This window comes from Diceros bicornis, chromosome 24 (genome assembly GCF_020826845.1).
Source record: "Diceros bicornis minor isolate mBicDic1 chromosome 24, mDicBic1.mat.cur, whole genome shotgun sequence".
NCBI classification, from domain to species: Eukaryota; Metazoa; Chordata; class Mammalia; order Perissodactyla; family Rhinocerotidae; genus Diceros; species Diceros bicornis.
In genome coordinates, this window is record NC_080763.1 from 24,728,730 (window position 1) to 24,755,636 (window position 26,907).

Below are 26,907 nucleotides of genomic sequence, written 5' to 3' on the forward strand. Positions count from 1 at the left end.
CATCTTGACCACTACCCTGAAGGGCAGTGGTCATACCAAAGACCAAGCCACCTGGCCCAGAGGCGGGCTGCCTGGTAATCCTTAGTGTGTGCCAATGGAGTGAGGGGACCAGATGCTAAGGCCTGGCAGGTGGTAGAGATGGGCCACCTCAGGTTGGCTGGAGAGGCATCTCTGGAGACCTGCCCACTTGGGAATGTGCACTCCCTCCAACCCCCAGCCAAAAAGGACTTGGTCGTGGGAAAGACACAACCTCCAAAAATTGAAGTGTAGAGATTCCATTCATTTCCACAGCTGTGTGAGGCCTCAGGCCTTAGGAACACAGGAACTGACGGGATGGGGCAGAAGACCGAGTTCCCTTTGAAACATTAAATTCACATTCTCCTAACCCAGGTGAGATCGGCATCCCACCAGGCTCTCCTCTGGTTGGCCCTTGCCTGGAACAGTTGTGTTTTGCCCATCTGCTCAGCAGGGGAGGGAAACGGAGAGGAGGGGAGCACCAGGAGGAGTCTGGAAGTGTTGGGCCACAGGTCAGCTCTCTCCCTGGTGGAAACTAGATGATGTGGGCCCCTCCTACCCCTGGGAGAAGAGAAGCCGCACTTTGCATTCAGTAACCAATCAAAAACCAATCCTCCTGTTAGGAGCTACTCTGGGGCAAGAACTGGAGAGAAAAACAAAACAGAGTTTAAAAACAAAAACAAACCAGCAGCAGCCCAGTTGGTGGTTTCCCTCCTTAGTCTCCAGCTGAAAGCTGCCTCTGAGCTCCCCTTCCCAGGCCCACCCCCTTGTGTGTCTGCTTTAAGATAACCTGTCTCTCCTACTCCTGGAAAGGCTGTGTTCTGAGGAGCTTGGTGGGGGAAGAAATAAAGCAAAGGAGATTCTCAGTTTGCCTCTTTGGGATTTCTATTTCCTCAGATGTGAAGGTAATATGTGAACACCTGAACAGCCACCTCGTAGTGCTACTGGCTACTGATAGTGGAAGCACTGTGTAAACTGTTAATAAAAGTGCTTTGCACATGTTAAGTGACTCAGGCAACTAGGGGGAAACCCTCCAGGCCTGGACAGAGGTCCCTGGGGATACACCTCAAAGCATAGGAGCTTTAAGATACATCCCAGCCCATGGGCCAGTCATCCATCTGGCCAGGGAGAACTGCCTACCCTCATCTCCTACCAACAGTACTCTGGAATTCTCAGCATCCTTTGCTTACCAAAGCCAAAAAAACGCAATTTCAGAGCTGAAAATTCCTCACAAGTGGAAAAGATTATTACTTTAATTTCCATTTCACCAAGATATCTATCTGAACTGAAACATAAGAAGGGGTAAACTTACCCACAGTCACCAAGTGACGAGGCCAAGATGACAAGTGGCTAACTTTTCTTTCTGCTGAATCCCAGCCCAGGTAGTTCAACAGAAGCACCCAGGCAGCTTTAAATAATTCAGATTCTCAGAGACGGATTCAGAGTTGTGGGGTCTGGGAGTCTGTTCGGATAAGGCAGAAGGCCAAGCCTGGTTTCCAGGTTTCCCATGGGCACGTGGGCTTGGTGGATTTGCTGCAGGGAGGCTGGAGGAAGACAAAAGTCCCAGCAGAGTGAGGCCTGGGAAGGACGAGAAACCTTTCCAGCAACAGATGGCCCACAGCTCAGCCTTGGCTCCAGAATGCAAAACAGATGATCAGAAATAGACGCTCAGCAAGAGGCATCTGCCACCGCATCGTGCCTCATGCAGCTGCCACAGCTTTGACCAGGAAAACATTTCTCGTCCACTTTCGGCACAGACTCTCCTGAGATGTAGCATGGACTGGGGGGAGGTACGGGGCAGCAGATGGAATAAAGACGAAAGCCGCAGGAAGAGCTCTTCTCTGCTAGCTCGGCGAGGACAGAGAAGAGAGCTGCACTCCACAGAAGTCAGGGCAGGTTTGCCCAGGCCCCGTTCCTTCCAGGCCTCAGCGCAGAGAGAATCTGCCTCAGTTATCAGAGGGAGATCACGCCTTTCTCGGGTCTAGATTTAGGACTTGAGACCACACCCTAGGAGCAGTCTTTTCCTCTCTGCCCACCTCATTCTCCAGGCCTTCTCTCCCCAGTGCCCTTCTGGATCCTAATAAAGTGACCAACAGTAGGGGGGAAAAGTAAACCTTTATTTGGAAAAGAGTTTAAATGACCATTTAAAACCCCCATTTCATTTGCAAAACAGAAACAAGAAAACAAGGAAAAGATCACCTATCAAGCTCCTGGCCTCTGCCACCTTTAGCCATTTTTAAACTGCATTTCATGGCCGAAGGGAACAGTGGTGGGCCATAGTCCTAGGAATCAATAGCGCAGTCTTGAGACCATCTCAGGAGGTGCCCAGGGAGAAAAAGAGCAAACGGTGGGGTGTGGACAGACAGGCCTGGGGCTCAGACAGGCACACGCCCAGTACCCAAGAAACAATGTTTAAAAATATACACACACAGACAAATTCCCCAGAGCCTAGGCATGGAAAGTTTATAACCATGAAAGCAGCAGCAGCATTCAAGCTGGGTCTTTGGCTCAAAAAACAGGAGAGGACATTAGCCTCTGGCTAACTGTCCCTAACTCCAGCCTCTCAGCTCTTCCTTTAGTCCCACTCTGGAGGCCGAGCGGGGCAACAGCAAGTCACATCCGCAGGGCCAGTGGCTATTCCGTGTTACAGGAGACATGAGGAGGAGCTGGCCCGGGGGCACTCCAGGCCACACCCCAGCAATGACAGATTAAGGCATGCAGGTGACACGTGTGGGCACGGGAGCCCCCTGAATGGGCCAGGGTACCCGTGCGCTAGGAGAGGGAAAGCAGAGGCAACAAGCGGCCGAGGCCTTGCTGACCAGAGCAAATCCTCAGGCACTGCCACCTCGGGTTCTTGTACCAGTTTTGCCCAAGGCCACCTTTCTGCTGAGAAGGTTTGGCCTGAGCTAAGTACCAGGATTTTCTAGGGAGAAAATGGAAAGAAATGAGGGAGGCAGCAAAAAGTAAACCGTGGTGGGAGGAGAGGAACAGAAGGCTGCTCTCAGGTGTGCAGAGGAAAGAGAACAAGCGCCTGAGGCCTTGACTCCCAGCCAAGGCAGCTGCAGAGCCTGCTGCTCTTTCCCTGCTGGGACTCCCACCCTCGCCCCAGTTCTGCACGCTGCAGAGTCCAATGAGAGGAGAGTTTCCTGAAGGTTCTTTCTCCTCATCCTTAAAGAGTTTTAAACCTTAAACCACTATCCCAACCCATTAACTCCCACACTTTTGCCTCCCTCAGAGCAGCCTGGGGAAAGGCATGAGCCCTAGAGGAAGCATGCCAGGCTGTCGGGAACTCTGATTGGAGGCGCAGAGGCCGCTGGGGCAGGTAGAGCATCCCTGAATCTGCTGCCCCTGGCCGTGGGGCCCGTTTGTTCCCAGAGCCCAGCCCAGATGATGAGTATGCCCTCGTTGGCACGATGAAGGCCTAATGAAACACAGAAGATGAAAGGAGACAAGGGCCCATGGCCCTGCTGCTTCCTGGCAGCACACAGCTCTTGACCTGCCCCTAGGCCAACAGCCCCAGTGTGGAAACTGGGCTGGTCAGCAGCAGGCATGCCCACGCGGAGCAGTCCTTTCCCAGAGCAAGCACCCACCCTACACACGTCTCACGTGTGTGTGCCTGGCAAGAGTGCTGGGCCCAGAAATCGTGAAAGCAGGGAGGTCGGGTCAGAAGGTACCACCAAGAAACGGCCTGAAAGCAAATAACCAAGAGATCAGCAGCTCCCGCAACCCTGGTAATTAAAAATAGAGGGGGAGTGCTGGATACATGGAAGGAAGAGGGACTCCCCCGCTTCTGCCTCTCCCAGGGCCACTGCATATGTGGCACAGGATTAGGAAGAGGTTGGGGCGGAAAAGGGACCACAGGCAGAGAACATGGATAGGCCTGGAGAAAATCTAACTATGGGAAAAAGGGAACAAGGAGGGGGAGGGGAGGGGACGAAAGTTTCTTGGCTCTAAGTTTCCAGAAGCATGGGGTATTTCCACAGTCTCTGATCCAGGGAGCTCTTCTGGAAGAGAAGCTCTCTTCCCCTGGGAGCCCCTCATGGGGCAGTGACTTCCATTCCGAAGCTGGCCAGCAGGCAGAGGTGGTCTGAAGAGCAGAAGGGGTTGGGTAAGCCATTGGCAGCCCAGAGAATCTCTTCAGAGAGGAGGGAGAGACGGCCCAGGAGCTTGAGAGTTCCATCTTGATAGAGCCTGCGATCTGGGGCACAAAGCAGAAGCCAGTGGGTAAAGCAGCCACAGCCCTGCTGCAAGGGCCACGCCTGATGGAGGCTGCACCCCCGTGGCTGCCCCAGCCTCCCTCACCTCTCCTGCTGCCTCTGGCTGAGGCCTCATGTTCTCAGATACTCCACGATATAGCAATGAATGAAGCAGGGGGGTTCGGGGGAACAGAGGCAAACTTGAGAACGTATGCCCAAAAACGTATCATCTGATTTTGCAAGAGAAGCTGCAAATCTCGATTTTCTATATAAAATCTGAATTTTAAACACAGGCAATCAATTTAAACATTTTAAAAGACACGCCTTCAACGAGATTGGCATGGGACTGGTAGACTGCTACACTGTGACTACCAGTATGGGGCAAGGAGACAGGAGATAGGGTCTCTAACCCAACCAAGCCCCTCACTACCTGGCTGCCGCTGAGCAAACCCAATCACCTCCTGGAGCTCTATTTTCACCTCTATGATAGGGATGGAGAGTGCTTGTTCTGCCCACCTCTCTCTAACGCCACACGGATAAAAGGAGAAGGCAGGCAAGTGGCCTAAGGGAAGTCTGATGAGGACGACCAGTGCCAGGCCGGTATGAAATCTGCTTCTTTGCTGGTCAGGTCCCAGCAGCCCAAGCTACGAGACCTAATGCCTAACCTACCATCAGCTGTTCCCAGGGACTCTTGGGGGTGGCTTCTGGGAACTCACGGTCCTCCAGGCTTACCAGTTCTCTCCTCATTCTCACAGGACTCAGCTGAGAAGAAGATGTAATCCACTGTTGTTCCAAGACCCAAGGGCATGGTGGTGACCTCTGGGCGGCCATGCTGGGGCAGGAAATGAGCATATACCGAGGTCAGGTGGAGGCAGTGCTGGATGGTGCCTACAGTCCTACAAGGATGGAGGAGAACATGTCAGTCAACAAACATGATTGAACTTTTCCCCAGGTCACTTTCTCTGTGGGTTTTATAAAGTTTTTTAAGGGATGATCCCAAATAACTCAATCTCAGCAAATTCCTGCCCATGCTAATAAGGGGCTGACAGTCTTAGCTCAAATTAGCCTAGAAACAGACACATTTATACTCAGTCCCCCGACATTCCTCACCCCCACTCTCCTCTCGCTACCCGGTGAAGTATACCTAATGTACCCTTGTCTGCGGATCAGCAAGCTCTTCTGTGAGGCCTCACTCCCTGAGGAAAAGGGCATGGGATTTTCATCTGCAAGAACCGGGGTGAGTCACCCCCTGCCTCTGCAAATCTGTGTGCCCCTCCACAAGCTTAACAAGCATTAGGGGGAGAGAGAGCTCAGCAAGAAATGCTCCCCCAAATCAGCCTGAGGAAAGCCAATGGGAACCTCTCTCATCCACCTAGACAGGGGCTGGGATGCAAGCCGCAGAGAACTGGAGGGAAGATTACCTGGGGAAGACAGGCTCAGGCTCAGGCTCAGGCTCAGAGCTGTCTTCCTCAAGGACGGACTCGGCCCAGCCAGCAGGTCGCTCTGTTGAAGACCAGAGAGAAAAGGGTTTATCTTGCACAGACAGTGATGCAGGGTCAGAACCTGGCACCTTGCAACCCCTCTCAGTTCCTTGCCTGGATTGCTCCAGAAGGGGGAAGGGAGAGAGAAAAGCTGAGGGGAGAAAGAAACCAATGGACCAAAGGCAAGAACCTCAGGAAGACAGACAGACAGTGGCCTCTAACACAGACATTTCTTCCTTGGCTCAGCAGCTTTTTCTTTTTCACTTAAATTTATTCTTCAGATTAGGTAATAGAGTCACATGGCACAAAAATCAAAATGTGGAGGAAAATATCCGTGAGAAGTCTCTCTCCTACTCCAGGGCCCCTGCCACTCAATTCCCCTCTGCAGAGGCAACCAATGCTACCAAATTCCTGGGGTATTCCCCGAGATTTTCCATCACTCGCCATCCATCGTATGTGTGTATGCATCTATGTATGTAGACATACACATGTCTACATACTTATATATACATATATATGTACACACACACATAAAGAAAAAAGACACGTTACCAGTATCAGGAAAGAAAGAGGGGATATTATTACAGATCCAATTGACAATAGGTGTTAGGGACTGAATGTTTGTGTCTCCCCAAAATATGTTGAAATCCTAACCCCTAAAGTGACGGTATTAGGAGGTGGGGCATTTGGGAGGTAGTTAGATCATGAGGGTAGAGTCCTCATGAATGGGATTAATGCCCTGATAAAAGGGATCCCAGAGGGGCCGGCCCAGTGGCATAGAGGTTAAGTTCACACATTCTGCTTTGGTGGCCCAGGATTCGCTGGTTCGGATCCTGGGCGCAGACCTACTCACCACTCATCAAGCCATGCTGAGGCGGTGTCCCACATAGAAGAGCCACAACTCTACAACTATGATACACAAGTATGTACTGGGGCTTTGGGGAGAAAAAAGAAAAGGAGGAAGACTGGCAACAGATGTTAGCACAGAGCCAATCTTCCTCAAAAGAGAGAAAAAAAAAAAAAGGATCCCTGAGAGCTCTCTTGCCCTCTTTCCACCACGTGAGGATAAACAAGAAGCTGGCAGTCAGCAACCCAGAAGAGGGCCCTCACCAGAACCAGACCATGCCGGCACCCTGAACTCGGACTTCCAGCCTGCAAAACTGTGAGAAATAAATTTCTGTTGTTTATAAACCACCCAGTCTGTGGTATTTTGTTATAACAGCCTGAACTGACTAAGACAACAGGATAACAAGGAACAACAAAATTAACAAACCCTTAACTAGACTGACCAAGAAAAAACGAGAGAAGACTCAAATTACTAAAACCAGGAGGGAAAAAGAGACCATCAGTACCAACCTTGTAGAAATAAAAAAAATGAGAATATTATAAACAACTATATATCAACAAATTAGATATCTTAGATGAAACAAATTTCTAAAAAGACGCAAACTACATAAACTGACTCAAGAAAAAATAGAAAATCTGAATAGGCCTATAACAAGAAATTGAATTAATAATTTAAAAACTTCCCACAAAGAAAAGCCCAGGCTCAGATGGCTTCACTAGTGAATTCTGCCAAACATTTAAAGAAGAGTTAATACAATTTCTTCACAAACAGGTCCAAAAAATAAAAGAAGAGGGAACACTTCTCAACTCATGCTATGAGGTATTACTCTGATATTAAAAACAGACAAAAATATCACAAAAGAAACTACAGACCAATATCCCAAATCCTCTATGAATATAGATGCAAAATTCCTCAACATTTGCAATATTGTGACTTATTTATATATTTTGGTTATTCAGATGACCAAAATATATTTTTCATATATATTTGCTCTTCTTCCACAGTTCCTGGGCTCACTGCTCCCAAAACCCTTGGAATTTCTTAAGTGTTGAGAGTGATAAAGACGTCTTTTGTTATGTTAGTGAGGTGACTTTTGGATGGGGGCTGGTTGCCAATAGAGCCAACCTGCGATTAGAGGGTGGAAACTTTCAGTCCCAGCCCCTGACCTCTGGGGAGGGGAGAGGGGCTGGAGGTTGACTCAATCGCCAACGGCCAATGATTTAATCAATCATGCCTGTGTAATGAAACCTCCATAAAAACCCAAAAGGACAGGGTTCGAAGAGCTTCTGGGTTGGTGAACACATGGAGATGCGAGAATGGCACACCTGGAGAGGGCACAGAAGCTCCATGCCCCTTCCCACATACCTTGCCCTATGCATCTCTTCTATCTGGCTATTCCTGAGTTACATTCTTTTATAATAAACCAGGAATCTGGTAAGTAAAATGTTTCTCTGAGTTCTGTGAGCTGCTCTAGCAAATTAATCAAACCCAAGGAAGGAGGGTGGTCATGGGAACCTCTGATTTATAGCCAGTCAGTGGGTCAGAAGTACAGGTAACAACCTGGGCTTGCAACTGGCATCTGAGAAGGGGAGGCAGTCTTGTAGGACTGACTCCTTAACTTGTGGAATCTGATGCTGTCTCTGGGTAGATAGTGTCAGAACTGAGTTGAAGTGTTTGTTGGTGTGGGGGGAAACCCCTCCCTCACAATGCTGGAAATTGAGTCTCAGAATACCAAAAGAACAATATACTAGCAAACCAAATCCAGCAAAATATAAAAATGATTATATCCTACGACTAAGCACAATTTATCCTAGGAATGTAAGGTTGGTTTAACATCTGAAAATCAATGAATATAATACATCATATTAATAGAATATTGAAGGACAGAAACCATATGATCATCAGAATAGACACAGAAAAAACATTTGACAAAATCCAACACCCCTTTATGATAAAAAAAAAAAAAAACACTTAAAAAACTAGGAATAGAAGAACTTCCTCAACCTGATAAAGGGAATCCACAAAAAACCCATGGCTAACATCATATTTAATGGTGAAAGACTGAGAGCTTTACCTCTAAGATCAGGAACAAGACAAGGACATACACTCTCACCACTCAACACTGCACTGAGAGTTCTAGCCAGGGCAATTATGGAAGAAGAAAAAGTAAAAGGCATCCAGATTTGAATGGGAAAAGTAATATTATTTCTATTTACAAGATGACATGATCTTATATATAGAAAATCCTAAGAAATCCACTAAAAAACTATTAGAACTAATGAATGAATTTGCAAGATTGCAAGACACAAGATCAATATACAAAATCACATTTCTATACACTAGCAATGAAAAATCCAAAAATGAAATTAAGAAAATTCCATATCAATAGCATCAAAAAGAATAAAGTAGGAATAAATTTAACAAAAGAAGTATAAGCCTTATACACTGAAAACTACAAAACATGGAAAGAAATGAAAGATCTAAATAAATGGAAAGACATCCATGTTCACTGATCATAAGATAATATTGTTAAAATGGCAATACTTCCCAAATTGATCTATAGATTTGTACAACCCTATCAAAATCTCAACTAGTTTTACAAAAATTGACCTGCTGATCCTAAATCCATATAGAAATGTAAGGGGCTCAGAATAGCCAAAATAATCTTGAAACATAACAATCAAGTTACCGGATTTACACTTTATTTCAAACTTACACAAAGCTAAAATTATCAAGACAGTGTCATAGTAGCATAAGAATAAACATATAGATGAATGGAATAGAGTCCAGAAACCCATACATCACGGTCAATTGATTTTTCACAGAGGAACGGTGAATGGAAAATGACTGCTAATGGCTATGGGGCTCCTTTTGGGGGTGATGAAAATGTTCTAAAATTAGATTGTGGTGATGGCTGCACAACTCAATACACGAAAAGCCACTGACTTACACACTTTAAACGGGTGAATTTTATGGTATGTGAATTTCATCTCAATAAAGCTGTTTTTATTGAAAAGGGAACGTTATAGACAACTTCATGCCAATAAATTTGATAATTTAGAGGAAATGAAATATTCCTTTATATCTCTTACGTTTTCCCTGTTAAATTAATTTCTCTGCTTTTTCTTTTTGTTGCTATTATAAATAGGGCTTTTTTTCATTATATCTTTTAACAAATATTATTTTTATATATAAATACTATTGACTTCTGTATATTAATATTGTACCCAGCTACTTTCCTGAATTATCTTAATGCTTATAATAGTCATTTGTTGATTCTCTTAGATACCAGTTATATAACGATATCAGCAGCAAGTAATAATTTACCCCCTCCTTTCATTATTTTACTTCTATTTTCTTACCTATATTTCTTTTTTTTTTTTTTTAATTTTATTTATTTTTTCCCCCAAAGCCCCAGTAGATAGTTCTGTGTCATAGTTGCACATCCTTCTAGTTGCTGTATGTGGGACGCGGCCTCAGCATGGCCGGAGAAGCGGTGCGTCGGTGCATGCCCAGGATCCGAACCCGGGCCACCAGCATCGGAACGCGCGCACATAACCGCTAAGCCACGGGGCCGGCCCTCTTACCTATATTTCTAATTTCTAATTCCATTGGCTGGTATCTCTGAACTCAACTGAATAATGATAGTGGTCATCCTTGTCCTGCTCCGTTGACGGAAATGCTACTAGAGTGTCATCTTTAAGCAAGATGCTGATTTTTGGAGCTGAGAGAAATGTTTTTTTTTTTTTTTTCTCAGCCGGTGGAGGCTCCATGCCCCTCCTCCCGCTCCTCCCCACCACCGCAGCATGCTCCAACTGACCGAGATACGTGTATTTTTAATGGTGTATGGGATTACCTTTTTCTTAAAAACTATTTTATTGAGGTCATATTGGCTGATAATATTCTGTAAATTTCAGGTGTCTATTATATTTCAGTTTCTGTATACACTGCATTGTGTTCACCACCAATAGTCTAGTTTCTATCTGTCACCATATACATGTGCCCCTTTACCCCTTTAGCCCTCCCCCTACCCCCTTCCCCTCTGGTAACCACCAATCTGTTCTCCTTATCTATATGTTTATTTGTTTATCTTCCATACATGAGTGAAATCATATGGTATTTGTCTTTCTCTGACTTATTTCACTTAGCATAATACCCTCAAGGACCATCCATGTTGTTGCAAATGGCACAATCTTGTCCTTTTTTATGGCTGAGTAGTATTCCATTGTGTATATATACCACATCTTCTTTATCCATTCATCTGTTGATGGGCACTTGGGCTGCTTCCATGACTTTGCTATTGTGAATAATGCTACGATGAACATAAGAGTGCATAAATCTTTTTGAATTATATATTTCATGTTCTTTGGATAAATACCCAGTAGCAGAATAGCTGGATTGTATGGTATTTCTATTTTTAATTTGAGAAATCTCCATACTGTTTTTCAGTGTCCGCACCAGTCTGCATTCCAACCAACAGTGTATAAGGGTTCCCTTCTCTCCATATCCTCTCCAACACTTATTTCTAGTCTTGTTAATTATAGCCATTCTAACAGGTGTAAGGTGATATCTCATTGTAGTTTTGATTTGCATTTCCCTAAGAGATCACCTATTTTTTCCTTAAGTGGGCTCTTTTTAAAAGAATCTAGAATAGATGTTGAATTTTAACAAATGTCTCTTCGACATCTATAGGATGACATGCTTTTCATATATTTTAATATACTTCATATATATGAACATGATAAATTATATTAATAGATTTCCCAATATCAAACTATCTTTACATTTCTGATAAAATCCATTTGGTCATGGTATACTGCTCTTTCAATGTGCTGCTAGATTCTGTTTCCTGATCTTATAGAAATTTTTTTGCATCAATATTCGTAAGTGGGGAACGTAAGTCTGTTGTTTTCTTTTCCTATGTAAGTATTGTCAGGTGTTGGTGTCAAAATACTTATTTCATAAATAACTTGACCCCCTTTTTCCTCTGTGCTCTGTAACAATTTAAATAGTAATGGAATTACAAGTTCTTTAAAAGTTTGATGCATTCTCCTAGCAATCTGAGCCTGGTGTTTCTGTGGGACTGCATCTCTGAGAACTTTTTCTATTTTTTCCCCCTGTGGTAGTTCATCTATTTAGATTCTCTCTCTCCCGCAATCAGTTTTAGTAAATTACATTTTCTAAAATTAATATATGCCACCTAAGTTTTCAATTTCTTTTGCACTTAGTTGAGCAAAGAACCCCCTTACAATCCTATTAATTCTTCTGCACCTGGATATTTTTGCTTGCTCCTCCCGTCCCCTTAAATAGGTTAACTAATGGGTTTATCTAATTGACAGCTGTTTTTCACCCAAACAACCAGTACTTAGAGTTTATTAGTTCTACTATTTTTCTGTTTTGTTCTTTTTTTTTTGTGAGGAAGATCAGCCCTGAGCTAACATCCGTGCTAATCCTCCTCTTTTTGCTGAGGAAGACCGGCTCTGAGCTAACATGTATTGCCAATCCTCCTCCTTTTTTTCCCCCAAAGCCCCAGTAGATAGTTGTATGTCATAGCTGCACATCCTTCTAGTTGCTGTATGTGGGACGCGGCCTCAGCATGGCCGGAGAAGCGGTGCGTCGGTGCGTGCCCGGGATCCGAACCCCAGGCTGCCAGTAGTGGAGCACACGCACTTAACCACTAAGCCACAGGGCCGGCCCTTCTGTTTTCTAAATCATTTCCATTTTTATCTTCTTTCCTTCTGCTTTCTTTATTTGTTCTTTTTTCTAACTCTTTGAGTTGGATGCTTACTTTCATCTTTTATCTATTAATATAATTCTACGATTCTAAATATTCTATATAATTCTGAGTTCTTCACTGAACATTGTTTTAGCTATATCCCACAAATATATGGTATTTTCATTATTGTTATTTTCCAGATATTCTGTAGTTTCAGTTGATATTTCACCTTTGACCCAAAAGTTGTTTGAAATTTTTTAAATGTCCAGATGATAGTGTTTTCTTTTCTCTTGCTAATTTCTATTTTTGCTGCACGTGAGAAAGTTGACTATACAGAGAAAGTTGACTATACTACTTCTACTGTTTGAAATTTACTGAGGTTTTTTGGGTGGTCTAACATATGCTCAGTTCTTAAGAATCTCCTACGGATACTCTGCTCTCAATGTTCAGAGTTTGATATACATCAGATTTACCATACATGTTACTTAAGTCTTCTCTATTCTTAGCTATCTTTTATCTACTTGATCTGTTGCAGACTGAGAAAGATGAATTAAAACCTTCTACTATTGGTTATTTTCTGACTATTATTCCTTGTTAAATCCTGCAGTTTCACTTTGTGATTGTTGATGTGATACTATTTGGAGCATAAATATTCATAACAATATCTTCATTTTGAGTCACATCCTTTACCACTACAATGCCAGAAAAATCACAGTGACCAGCAGGATACCGAACACGGCTTCCCTCACCACCAGGTTCTGCCCATGCGGCACTGTGTACAAACAGCACTGCTCTGGCAGTTACACAGGACTGGAGGCCTCCTCCTGCCCCACCCCCACCAGGCCACACCAGCACCTGGGCCACAGCTGCCTCTTCCTGAGCTGCCACATCTTCCTGGGCCCATTCAGCACTTGGTATCAGCCAAGCAAGTAAGTTCTTCTGCAAGTACTTGGGAAGAGGATAGTAAGCCGTGTCAGGCACAGGCCAGTGGTGAAGCTGGATTCAGAACTTTCCTGGTTAGAAAATTGATCAGACAGCCTTTGCTCTGTGGCCATCTGGTCAGTTTGTAAACGCTGGTTTATAAAAATCATCTATTAGCAATTGTTTTTTCCTGTAATGCACTTAATTGGGCATACAGTTTTTTCCTACATGTTAAAAGACCTGAAGCTCCAGGACTCAATGTAAACATGCAAGTGCTCATGAGAAAGAAAACACAGTAGCCCCTTTCTGTGTCTCTAAGAACCATATTGGCAAGAAGAAATCATTAATAATTAAAACTATTAACAAGAGGGGGAATTAAAATTTAGATTCTCTTCTTATGAATTATTTCCTCCCAAAGGGAGTTGGGAGAGTGAGAACCACAGTGGTTTTTATTATACACCCTGGGTGATGCAGAATGCACCCGCTCAATGCCTTGTCAGCCTGTGAGAAAGGCAGACCATCACTACCCAGCACTGTCCCTCCTTTCACAACTCAGATGCTTCCCTTTAAAGTCAGTGTTGCAGTCCAGTCAGCAAGTTTTGATGTGCACAGATGGGTTGGATGACTCTGGTATTGAACTGGAAATATTATTTGTTAGCACATCTAAACACATCCTCTAGAAAAAATCACACACTATGATTTCCTTGTACTGCACTTAAGTCTTTCTACTCATGGCCTAAAAATGGTGGCAGCTTTTTAGATTTGGAGTGTTAAAAGAGATTCATCAGGAGCCTGTTCACAGAACAGCCCTAGGTGGAGATACTAAACAAAGGGAAGGGCATGTTCACAGTATGCAGTGGATGGCTGTGTTTACCCAAATCTAACAAAACTCAATTTTGAAAATACTGCTATTATTTTGCACTGTTAGTGAACTAGATATTTCCCCCTATACAAGGATTCTACTTAAAAAGTGATCGTCAGTATGTATTTTAAAAGTTCTTGGATTAATTCTGTTATTAAATTGAAATGCTTATTTTATGCTTCAAGTACAGCACTGATTTTTTTTTTAAAACCTATTCTTAACATGAAATTAATTAACTCTCTGAGATGCTGCTACTGTTTAACTTTAGAATTTTGTAACCTTAAAACACTAAGCCACTGTGTCCCTGCCTGGGCCCAACTGATAGAGGCACTTATCCCAGTTCCTGGCACATGCTAGTCGCTCAGTGCATGACAGCCATCATTGTTATTAATATTGTTATTGCCACAGTTGTAATAATACATTTAGCTTTGCAATTAAAAAAGAAAACTGAGCCATTGAAATGTTTGCTGCTCTGTGCAAAATGCCAATTCAAATTAAATTCCTTCAAGAAATAAATGAATGCATTGCTCACCACCAGTCCTTTTACTATCGTTTTTCCAGTCATTGCTTGTTGTCTTAAGCTATTCTTCTAATAGTTTCTCAGGACAGGCTTTTGAGGGGCCGGCCCCGTGGCGTAGCGGTTAAGTGCCCGTGCTCCGCTGCTGGTGGCCCGGGTTCGGATCTCGGGCGCGCACGCACCAAGGCACCACTTGTCAAGCCATGCTGTGGCAGCGTCCCCTGTAAAGTGGAGGAAGATGGGCACAAATGTTACCCCAGGGCCAGTCTTCCTCAGCAAAAACAGGAGGATTAGCATGGACGTTAGCTCAGGGCTGATCTTCCTCACAAAAAAAAAAAAGGCTTTTGGTTGAGAATAAAATTCTTGCGCCATATCTTCTTCCCTTGAAGAAGCTCGCCCTCGCTTCGCTCTCCTTTAGCGTTGAATGTTAACGTTAAGAAGTCTGAAGCCAACCTGATTATTTTTACCCTTTAGTAGCTCGATCTTTTTGGTTCCACTGCCCAAATGGTTCTTTTATCTTTGACTTGTAGTAACTTTACTAGTACGTCCTAGTGTTGATTCTCGTGGCATTTTATACTTAGACATGGTACAGCCCCTCAACCTGAAGATTCAGATCTTTTCATTTTGAGAAAACTTTCCTTGAATCATACCTTTAAATGTTTCTTTTGTGCCATTATATTCGTTATCTTCTTTGTGAACTCCAATTACGTGTATGTTGGATGTCCTTATCTTCCACTCTGTCATCTTCTCTCTAGTCCTGTTTATCCTTTTATTTCCTTTTCATTTTGCCTTTCTTTTTCCTGGCCTCTGTCTCTTGCCTGTTTTCAGCAGTATCTATTCTCTCCTGTGCTGTATCCAATTCTGCCTTCATTTGATGTGATGTTTATTTTTTATTCCACTTCTTTCCTGAGCTCTGCAGCTTACATTTCATCTTGTAATGTCTTGCCATGTGCCTGAACTTATTTTATAAAAGAATTATTTTATTTTTGTGTTCTTATTTTATAAAGGCAATTGCTTAATTTTTTTTCATGGGAAAATAATCATAATTTTCATATGCTCCACGGCAACAATGTTTGTCTTTGAAGTAAGTAGTCTTTATCTGCCTTTTATGTTTCCCGTTCCTTTTACCTTTTTTTCTTGTAGTATTTTAGTACAGATCTCATGCTGGTTCCTTTGGGCAGCCCAGCTTTGAATTAGTTGAGGTTTTTCTGTACCAGCTATTTGAACAAAATTTATGTAAGGGAAGAACTGGGTAGGTATTCCAAGTAACAGGAATTTTCCTTATGACGCAGGGTTGGGTGTGAGTCCTTTTAATCTTTACTTCTCCCCAGCCAAACAGATATGCAGCTGTATAAGTATCTCATCTCCCCTCTGCCACTTAAACAAGACTGCTTAATGCAAATATGGCTTGATTCCTTATCAGTCCTTCGGCCACTGCCTCTCAGGACCAAAACAGGTTCAGAAAATCTCTTCTCACAACCTGTGCAGCCTATTCTTGTTGATGAAACAAGGGATTTTGGTTTTGTGCCTCAAAGTACACTCCTCACCTTGAAGAAATGCACACTGCTGGTTCTTTCTGAGATCCATATAGCCCCAAAGACAAGTCTTTCCACACTTCCTCCAGCACCCCTGGCACAATCTCCAGTGCTTCCTGTGGCCATTCCACCTGCGTTGTGCTTCATGGTTTCAGATATCTTCAGATCTCCTAGTTTTCTCAAAGATGGAGTTTGCATTTCTTTTTTCCATTCTCCTTGTTGCTTTGAAGTGGTTTCAGAGACAAGGAGGGGAGAATGTCAAGTATACTCTGCCATGTTCAATCTGGAAGTTCTCAGTAGGAGTAAATTTTTATTACAACTAGGACTACTGTCACCTTATGATTTTCAAAGCCCCGTCATGTGTATCTTCTCTCCTAAATATACTGTATACATGATAAGTATTAGCAACTTAAGCCTAAAAACGTTAAGTGGCTTACTCAAGGTCTCAGAGCTGATTAGAACCTAGGTCTCTTGATTCCTAGCCCATGTTTTCACCATGTTGCACACCCATGTAGGTATGTGGCCATCCATTGACCTTCCTTCTAAGCATACTTATTACCAGAAGTTGATCTCTAAGAATTATACCTAGAAAACACTAAGAAACCACATAACTGGCAGATATCAGGGGTGAAGAGGAAAGACCAAGAAAACAAGTTTAGTTCCCATTACCTGGCTTAGAATCTGTCACTCCTTCCATAAGAACCAGCCCTACTGGTCGCTGACAGGCGATGCTGCAGAAGCGGAAACGTAGCAGGAAGTCTCGGCCATACTTACGTCTCTCTGTAAACCAGGAAAAGCCATACAGTGAAAGAAAGGAAGAGGAGCCACATGCTGAGACCTCCTTAATACTAAGAAGCTTCCAGCATAGGGAAATAAAGGAAGTCTGGTTCTGAAGACAAGGAGATTTTCCAACAGCTATGATTTAAAGCTGTCCATTTCATTGGGTGACCATGAGGAGCACACAGTGAGAAAAACAGAGGAACTTGCTAAGAGAATAGAGGGCATTACACTTTCTCTTGCCACTGAGGTACCAGCTTTCTCCCAAAATGGGGATGGAGGCACAGCCAACCAAGAATGTGGCACATGCTCACCTGATCTCTTGGGGTGACAGGAGGTGACATACTGACAGCAATCAGTGATGCCCAGAGAGCTAGGCCATAGTGGGGCCTGCAGCTTCCTCTGGTAAAGCTGATGGGAGAAGTCCTCCTGTCCAGATACCTACAAAGAAAGAGCAGGTGGAATGAGGAAACCGAGATGGAAAAAGTAAATAGCCCATGTTTTGGGACATACGGACAAACACACACACACAATCACACACTACACACATGATATAAGCGAAACACATAAGTGTCGGGGGAAGGTTAACAATAAGGAGCTAACCAAAATCCTTACTTTTTTACTGGAAACACTGAAATATCCACGAGACGGGAACGAGGGGTAAGAGAGTATGGTATGTGAGTCAAAGAAAACAAAACTGTATGAACATTTGCTTCCCTAAATTCCACCTCAGAAAAATCTACATGATTCTCCACAGGGAATATCAACTTTCAAGGGCTTTGATTTGCAATGGGAAAAGGTTCATCCTGATCTTTGGATCTTCTAAACCAGGGGCTAGCATCTTAAGCCTATTATTGGGAAACCAGAGGGCGAAACCGAGTGGGAAATGCACCAAAGCACTTGAGCGTCTCTACGCCACCATGCTCGGTCAAAGCCCATGAGCGGCCTGGGACACAGAACGCAGGGGGCACATTCGGCAACGCCAGTCATCTGCGTGTCTCCAACGTGGGCAGCAAAATTCCCTTTATTTCATTTGACAACAATAAATATTTGAATGCCGACTATGTGCAAGACACTAGCTGGGTGCTGGGGAGAGAGCAGTGATACACAATCTCTCTGCCCTTAAAGGACACAAATTCTCAATATGCTGTCTGAAGGAAAACAGACCTGGAATTTAATGGCCATTTACTAGCTGCGTGACTTTGAGCAAGTTAGTTAACTCTCTTGGGTTCAATATCCTTTACTATAAAATGGAGTAATAATACCACATATAATTAAGAATCTTGATAATAATAACCCTTACCAATTATTGAAGCAGGAACTGGAAAACACTTTATGTGCGTTATTTTATTTAATCCACCAAACAAAAAAAAGCCTCTCTGAAGTAGGTCCCATTATATCCCCAGTGTATAGATGAGGCAAATGGGGCTTAAGGAAGTTAAGTAACTTGCCCAAGGTGGCAGAGCAGGGATTTGAACTCAGGACTGTCTGGCTTCAAAATGAGTGCTTTTAATCACTATGCCTAATTTAGGTGCCTGTCACATGGCAGGCACTTACTGAATTCTTTTTCCCATTCCCTGAGCTCCCTGATTACTGCAACTTTCCAGCAGGATAATGCCTTTCTCTGCACACATGGCAACCAGGACATCGCTGGCATTTGAGTAACCTCATTAAAATAAAAGCCCAAAGTGCTCAACAATAATTCAGTCATTTTGTGTCCTTTCTCCACTGTGCCTTGCCAAAAGTTAAGCAATAAGCTGGATCAGTAGGGGCAAAACAGAGGAACAGGGAGATTAAGTGACATATAAAGAAATCAGCACAAGCTGAAAGCCCATCAGCAGGGCTAAATAAACCACGATAAAACTATGAGATAGCCACGCTATCAACATTCAGCAGTTAAAAGGAATGAGATAGATCCATAGACACATTGTCGAGTGAAAAGAAACCAAGCTCCAAAATGAAATATACAGTAATATATCATGTTTATAAACACACACATAATAGATTATATATCAGCTGTTAGAAGCAATCACAGCATAGTATTGGCGGGCAAGAGCTCTGGGGCCAGACCACCTGGTTACAAATCCTGGCTCCACCACTAACTACCTGCATAACCTAGAGCAAGCAAATTACCTAACTTTTCTATGCCTTAGTTTCCTCATTTATAAAATGGAAGCAATGATAGAAATTGTGAAAATTAAAGAGTTAATACATATAAAGTGCTTAAAATAGCACCCGGCACACAGTAAGTACTTAATGAATGTAAATTATGATTAAAACATCACAGGAACATAGATTATCACTGTCAATGCACAGAAAACGATCTAGAAGAACACCGCCAAACTTCGAACAGTTATTACTTAACTCTAAGGGGAAAGGTGGGGAATGTAGGTGATAAAGGGGGCTTTGGTCTCATTTTATAATGTCTGAATTCTTGTAAGGATGTACTTATGTATTACTTAAAAACTAAAAATAAATTAATGATAAAAATGGAAAGCATTCCAATATGCCAAAGGCACTCAAGAGTTCTTCACTTCCAGGCTTGAGTATAAGCTATTCAACAGAACAAGAAAAAGCAGGAGGGAGCCAGAGCAGGAGTAACTGAGGTCCTGGCCACAGAAGCAGCACTGGATGCCAGCACCCGAATCTCTCCCTAGGCGGTGTTCCCCTCCCCCGCAGTGGCCTCCCCCATTTCACCTTCCAGGCTGGCATCCCATGGTACTGGAGCTCTCCATCCCTGATGAAGTTGTAGAGAGGTGACTCAGGGACGGAATTCAGGTCCCCGCACAAGATGATGGGGCAGTGGCTGCCATCTGACAATCTGGCCACCTTGTCCACTTCAGCCAAGAGAATGGCTATCTGGGCCAGCTTGACATCGCCCCGGCGTGGGTTGTACAGGATGTGGGTATTTGCCACACATAGAGGGGCCACCGAGACTTGCCCCAGGCCTTCTGGGACTAGTGGCTGCAGCAGCAACACTAAGCCCACATTGTCCCGATTGAGGAGCTCCAAGCCAGGCCGGAAGTACTCCACTGGGCTGGCGCAGAGCAGACGGAATCTTGTGGGCTTGTAGCAGACAGCACAGCCATCTGTCTTACACCCAGTCCTCCTCTTGTAGAAACAGGTAAAACCTGCAAGGAACACCCCACCAAGGAGATGGGTCAGAGTCCTTGAAGCCTGAATCCCTCCAACCAGTGGCAGTAGCCCAGGCCTGTGTGCCTAAGGCATTGATTGCTCCTGCTGCTCAATAAGGGAAGTCTTTGCCCTTGCCAATTCTCTGGTTCTGCACAGGCTCCCCTACAGTTGTAACTAGATGAATGAACGGCTAGAAGGGGAAGGAGGGACAGAAGGTAAGAAGCAATGTAACTTGATAGGAAAAGCGTGGAATCTAGAGTCAGACAAGTTGGAGTCCTAGCTCCACAACCTACTAGTTTTGTAGCTTTGTGACCTTGAGTAAGTCACACAAATTTTCAGAACCACAGTTTCCTCACTGTAAAATGGGGATAATACACTCAGCCTCACAGGGTTGGTTATCTCAAAGATTAAATGGCAATATACGTTGGAGTTGCTTGAAAACCGCATAACTCTACTTTCTTTCTCACCCACACAAAGAAGGAGCTAGCTCACAATGAGACTGAGGGTTTGCTGAGATGGTGCCTTCAGGAGAGAGCAGACAGGGCTGTAGGAAGAAAGACTGGTAAACAGGCCAGAGAGCTGCATTACCCATCATTCGCAGAGAGGGCTCCAGCTGCTCCCAGTAATGATCTTCCTGGACTTCCTGGAGACACAGGATCTGGGAAATTGACAAGGAAACCAATCACTCCAGAGTCGTGGGAGTGCTGGAGTGACTCCCACCCTAGGAGCAGGCACTGAGGCCAGGTGGGAAGCTGCTGTGGGTCTCAGGCAGGGTCACGATGAAACTTCCCACAGGGCTGACTCTTCCTAAACAGCCACCAGCAGCAAGAACAGGCCGAGAGGTAAGCTGAGACCAGACACATGCACTGGAGTTTCCTGCTCCTTGAATCCCTCAAGTCTCCCTCCCTGCATAAAGGTGCTAGAAAGTGTGTACCTAGGGACAGTCTTCTCAGCAGCTGCCAAAAACTCATTCACTCCACGCAGGCAAGCTCCAGCCCCAGGCAGGACTCCAATCATATGAACAACTATGGGGTTGAACTCATTTTCTAAGAGCATTGGGAAACAGCCCAGGTCCAGAGCAAATGCAAGACGCCACTTCCCCCCTCTTCACTCACGTCGGGGTCCCAGTGCTGGAATTCCTGCATGAGATTTGCAAAGCGATAGTTCCAATTGAGGATATCCGGGTGGCAATGCAGATAGAGCTCTGAGCTCTGCTGCATCAGGTCCTGGGCCAGGATGTTATAGGACATTAGGGTGAACTGGAACTGAGGGCCATCCCCTGCCTCCAGGCCCTGAGCATCTGGCTGAGTGGAGAAATCCTCCCATTCTCGCCACAAGATTTCTGCAAAGGGGTTGAGAAGAAGTCCACGACAAGTACATGTTATCCACAGGCCATCTCCACTCCTGACTCAGTGATACTGCTCTAAAGTTCCTTTCTTCATCTTCCCTGTCAGCCATCCATCTCTGGGGCAACTTGAGCAGCATTCTAAGGACATTCTCAGACTAGACCATAAGCCAGACAATCCGGCCTGTATCCTCACTGTATCCCCAGTGTCTAGCATAGTACCTGGCACCTAGTCCGTGTTCAATAAACACAGGCCCACAATTTCTTACTTTTGATAAATTTACGGGTCTCTGGGGAATCACACAGATGAAGGTGCTTAACAGTCACTGGAAGTTAAAGACATTTCCAGAGTAATCTCAGCCTTGGGTGTTTTCTGACCTCTAAACCTGGAAAAGCCTGTGGAGCTAGAGACCACACCGTGTCCCCCATCTCCCCTTGAGCATGAAGCTGCATAGTGGATTTCAAACCTGTTTGAACCACAGAACTCATTCTTCAAATGTCAATGGAAACCCAATATGTAATATAGATAAAACTGGAGTTATTCTGGTTGAGGCAGAGAGTGGAAACCCCGAGAGCTCTCCATCCCTACCCCCAGGGAGCCCTAGGGTCACCTCCAGAGAAGCAATAGCATGGAGAATCAGAACTAGGGTCTGCTTTCAGTTCTGCCACTACCTAGCTATGTGACTTCAGGCATGTCCCGCTACCTTTCTGCACTGTGGTTATTTCATCTGTAAGACCATGGGGTTGGATGAGATGATCTCTAAGGCCCCTCTAGATCTGATACTGCAAGATTCTCAGAAAAACAGAACGCAGCAGAACTCCCCACCAGAGCGTCTTCTCTTTAGCAATGCCTCTGCCCACACCCGAGACAACCTGCAGCCCTGGCTCATGCAGCCAGTTGTCAGACTCACCGTGATATGGGATTTCCATCTGGGGAGGCTGCAACTGTCCCAGGCCCTCAAAGGGCCACATGAGAGCCTCTTCCTGGGGCACAGGCTTGGGTGCTATGCTCCAGGCCACCACCGCGGGGTCCTCTTCCCACTGCTCTGCAGTCAGGGGACCCATTGGGAGGACAGCACAGTCTGCATACTGGGGGTCGGTCTGCATGGGGACAGCTGCCCACATTGGGCCCTCGACCTCCGGCAGCGGCTCCTCTCCTAGTACCCCAGGGAGAGGCTCCTCCAGGTTCTCCGCAGCCCGCAGGTCACTCAGCTGCCTGCTAGACCACTTGCCCTCTGAAGCAGCATCCTCTTCTCCGGGGTTATCCATTAGGAGCGCCAGACTGCTCTGGGCTAGTCCCTTATCTACAAGGGGACCCTCGTTCTCAGTTGAGAGCACCTGGCTCGACCCTTCTTCTCGCCACTGCTGCAGCAGGCCCTCACACTCCTCCTGGTCGTGGCCCCGAGGGGCCATGGCAAAGTCGCCCTCTACCTGGGGGGATGAGCTCTTCGCCAACAGGGCATTTTTTCGACATGTGAAGAAAGCATCTGAGAAGAAAGCCAAAATGCCATGTTAACATGACTGCATTGCCCAACCCACATTCTTCTCCCCACTAGAATGTAAGTCCCATACAAGCAAGAATCATATCCACCCTGCTCATCATTGTACCATGACTGAGCCTGCCCATTTTAGTGCCTGGAACAGCATCATCATCAGAGCAAAGCACTTACTATGTACCAGGCACTGTTCTAGTGCTTTCTAAGTATTAACTAATTTATATGGTAGGGATCTGATATCCAGTGCAGGAATGAAAGAATGGCTGTCCCACACAATCTAGGACAGAGATGGTCACATATAACCACACCGCTTTTTTCTGGAGGTTAAGAGTTCTATCAAACACCAACTCTCTGGTTCTAAGAGCCACGTTACATTGGACCCAGCACTTGACCATGAATCAAAACCGTGGGTTATGCTCAAACACTGAAATTAACAAAACCATTTGACTTTGGACAATGCCTCTAGTCAGATGGACTCACTCTTGACTATAAAATGAGGACAAGGAAAGTTGAAACTAGATAATGTCCAAGAGCTTTTCCAGTTCTATAAGTCTCCTATGAATGCATTCCAAAAGAAAAAACCCTAAAGTAGACAAAAAGAGCGTCTCAACGTCTTAGCAAAGGTCCTTGCTCCTCTTCTCAAAGCTATTTCTTCTCATAAATCTTCACAAACTTCATTATCAGCTTTCCCGTTCTATAACACATCAGAGGCTGTAAATTAGAAGGTGACAACTGACAGCAAGAGACAGCTGTCATTTCTCTGCTACAGCAGCCACAAATGACAGGCAACAGGCAAGAAAGCAAGTGGGAAAAACACTAAAATTAGAGCCACCAAACTCCAAGCACAGTATTTTGGTGCAAGCAAACACCCCACACACACTAAACCACTTACGGCACAGGACAAGTGGCATACATGACGCTGACCCTCAATCACCAGAGATTTGTTTTATCACTCTATTTTTTTTAAAGACAAGAAAATTTTCAAAATGTTTCCAATGCTGAAAGACACTATCTTATTTTTGGCCTATGTAGATTTATGTCCCTCTAAACCAGTGGTTTTCCACCAGGGGCAATTTTGCCCTCAGGGGACGTGTGGCATTGTCTGGAAACACTGTGGTTCTCACAACTATGGGGGTGCTACCGGTATCTAGTGGTTAGAGGACAGGGATGCTTCTGAACATCCTACAATGCACAGGACAGCCCCACAACGAATTACCCAGGCCCAACTGTCAATAGCACCAAGTTTGGGAAACTCTGCTTTAAACACATGGGCTGGGTTGCTGGCTGTAGTCTCAGGCACACGCTTAATCCTTGCCCCTTGAAACATCCTCTGTGTATACCAGATGGCAGAGGTCCTTGGGTTTACCTGTGAGGTTACTAGTTTTCAAACTTAGCAGGTTTTCGTTGATGGTGGTGCTTTTTCCAGCAGCAGAATCTTTTTATTAAAAAAGAAAATCTGCTGTAGAAACCAAATACACAAAGTTAATACTAAGTGGGACTACTTTAATGGGTGTGTGGGGGGACAGGGGGAGGAGACCCCTCCTGTGAGATCCCTAAAACTCTGTCTACTGGTCTGGAAACCTCTGGACTAGTATAGGTCACTAAGGCTGCAATCATGCACATGGAAAGAGCTCCAGAAATGACAGCATCAGGGTTAAAGAATATGCTTTAGTTCTCTGAAAACAATTACTTCTGTGGAGTTTCTCATTCCTCAAAAGTATGGACACACAAGACACTCCTGAATTGAGGGTCTGCTCTATTCCAAGCAGTGTGCTCACACTAGAGACGCAGTGAGGAAAACAGACAGGACCCTACCTCCTGGAGCCTGCATTCTAGTGGCAGACACACAGTAAAAAACAAATAATATTTTATATGAAATATATATAAGTTACACACACATTGTGTAAACTTCCAGAAAGGAAAAGCACTGAATGCACAGTCCGACCCCCAATTTCCTAGAAGTCGCTCTTGGTTCCACTCCTTAAATTGTCAGAGGAAAAGTCTGTAAGTTCTACAGGATGTGAGAAAGGAACTAATGGTGTCATAGGAGCCTTGGGAATTTCAAAGACCAGGAATGGGGAACACAGGCAGGAAAAAGTGAAAGAATACTTTCTTTTCTCTCTAAAGTCTCAACTGGACATTGCCTCCACGCCCCCCTCATCTCCCTCTAAACGCACGGGAGAGCACTTCAAAGCTGAGGTCTAAACGTGTCTCTGGATTCTGAGCATCCGTTTCTCAACCAAACACTCGGCTGAGACAGGAGAACGGAGGGACGGCACTGAAAGGTGTGGGTGAGTGAGCCCAGGGGAAGACAGGTACGTCCAGGTCTGCAGCCCACTGACCCCAGGGCCCACCGGCCCCTCCCCACGGAGGATGCGGACACTCTCCCCGACCCCGAGGTGCCCACCCTCTCCCGCCCCCTGGGCAGTGACTCAGCGGGCCCCAGAGCCGCTCTGCACCCCCGGGCCAGGGAGGGTCGGCTCCTGCCCCTCCCAGCTCCCTTCTCGTTAACTGTGGCCCAACGCCACCAGGCCACTGGCGTGGGGAGGGGGGCCCGCGAGGGTCGTCGGTCAGGCCGGGGCCTCCAGGGGTCCAGGACCCGCGTCGCGGGCCGACGGCCGCCACCCCACACCTGGGCACTGCCGGGGTACGGGGGTCGAGGCCCGACGCGCCCACGCCGGCCAGGCCCCGCGGGGCCCCGCCAGGGCGGGCCCGGGCCTGGCACCCGCCTGTCGGGACGCGGGGCCGGTACCTGAGAGGGCGCGGAAGAGGCGCGCGGCCGGTAGCAGCAGGTAACACAGGCAAGACGCGATCATGGCCGCCCGCCCGCGCCTGAGCCCGCGCCCCCCTCGGATCCTCGCCTCAGCCCGCAGGGTCTCCCTCAGCCCCGCCCCGCCCCCGACTCGCCCCGCCCCCGGCTCCGCCCCCGGGCCGCCTCACGTGGCACTGTGGCGCTTCAACAACAACTTTATTGGGAGCCGAGAGCCACGTGTGCGCCCGCGGGGGCGGTGAGCTTGTTCCCATGGCAACAGGCGTGCCGGGCTCCCGCCAGCCGTACAAGCGCCGGAGTTTGAAATTAAGCGTCTCGCGGGAGGCTGCATAGTGTTAGTCAGAGGCCACAGTTGCCGCCTAGCTAGGGGTCTACCATATAACCTCTTCGCCTCTCAGTTTCCTCATCTGTAAAATAAGGGGCTGGACTTTCTCTGAGGCCTCACCAAACTCTGTCTCGTATACTCTCACCATTCCCAGCCCAGAGAGGAGAGCGAGTTCTTCCCTATTTTTTTCCTTTTCCTGGCTATACTGTCTTCCTCGGTTTAGATTCTAGGTCACAAATTGAGTCCACACCTTCGTCTCCTTCCCCATCCTGTTCCAAATGGGCCCCCTTTTCACCTAATCTGGAAAAAAGGGGGTGTCCCATTGGTAAGGGAGTCAGGAAAGGGGAAAAAAATTTCCACAAGGGCAGGGACCAAGTCTGGTTGGTTGGTTGGTTTTCATTGAGGTATCTCTATAGTGCCTACAACAGCATCAGACACGTAGTAGGAACCAAATAAATCTTTGTTGACTGAGCCGTATGTCACGAAATGAAGACCAGGTCTTCCGTCAGTACTGTGCTGCCCAAAGATCTCTTTGAGTCTCTCCCATCCCCCACCTTCACTCTTCTGCCCCAACCACTCTCTGAAGAAGGAAGGACTGTATAATACTCCCAATTGCAGTACCCAGTGTCTGAGCTGTGCAATTTCCAATTTGTGGCTGGAGCCTCGGTTGTTCAGGGAAGCCCTCTGGGGAGTCACCAGATCCAGGACCAGCTGGGTACATCATAACACTGAGAGGCTAAAAGGAGAAAGAAGGAGAGGTCAGTATTGTGGCCTTCCCACTATTTTTCCTTAGCTGTAGTGGCAGTGTCTATCTTCAGGCGACAGCCTTTGCCTGAGGTGAAGCAGAGGCCCCGGGGACAATCTGAAGGTTGGGAAGTCTAGAAACTAGCGCAGAAATGTTAGCTCTACCTAAGGAGCCCCCAAAGTGAGGCCCATTCCTTTGATGTAGCCTGAATAGACCTTTCTTGT

General features: G+C 45.7%; 1 protein-coding gene across 1 annotated transcript; it reads right to left on the bottom strand.

The window, feature by feature from the left end:
- Positions 1 to 2,110: 2,110 nt before the first annotated feature.
- ANGEL1 (angel homolog 1) lies at positions 2,111 to 25,708 on the bottom strand. Its single transcript, XM_058567422.1, has 10 exons — positions 25,596 to 25,708; positions 22,259 to 22,834; positions 21,118 to 21,344; positions 20,591 to 20,660; positions 19,565 to 19,998; positions 17,182 to 17,308; positions 16,760 to 16,870; positions 5,633 to 5,714; positions 4,944 to 5,107; positions 2,111 to 4,213 (listed from the first exon to the last, which is right to left on the bottom strand). Exons 1-10 carry the CDS (start codon positions 25,657 to 25,659, stop codon positions 4,053 to 4,055), a joined length of 2,016 nt encoding a protein of 671 aa, XP_058423405.1. The 5' UTR covers positions 25,660 to 25,708; the 3' UTR covers positions 2,111 to 4,052.
- Between the last annotated feature and the right edge of the window lie 1,199 nt (positions 25,709 to 26,907).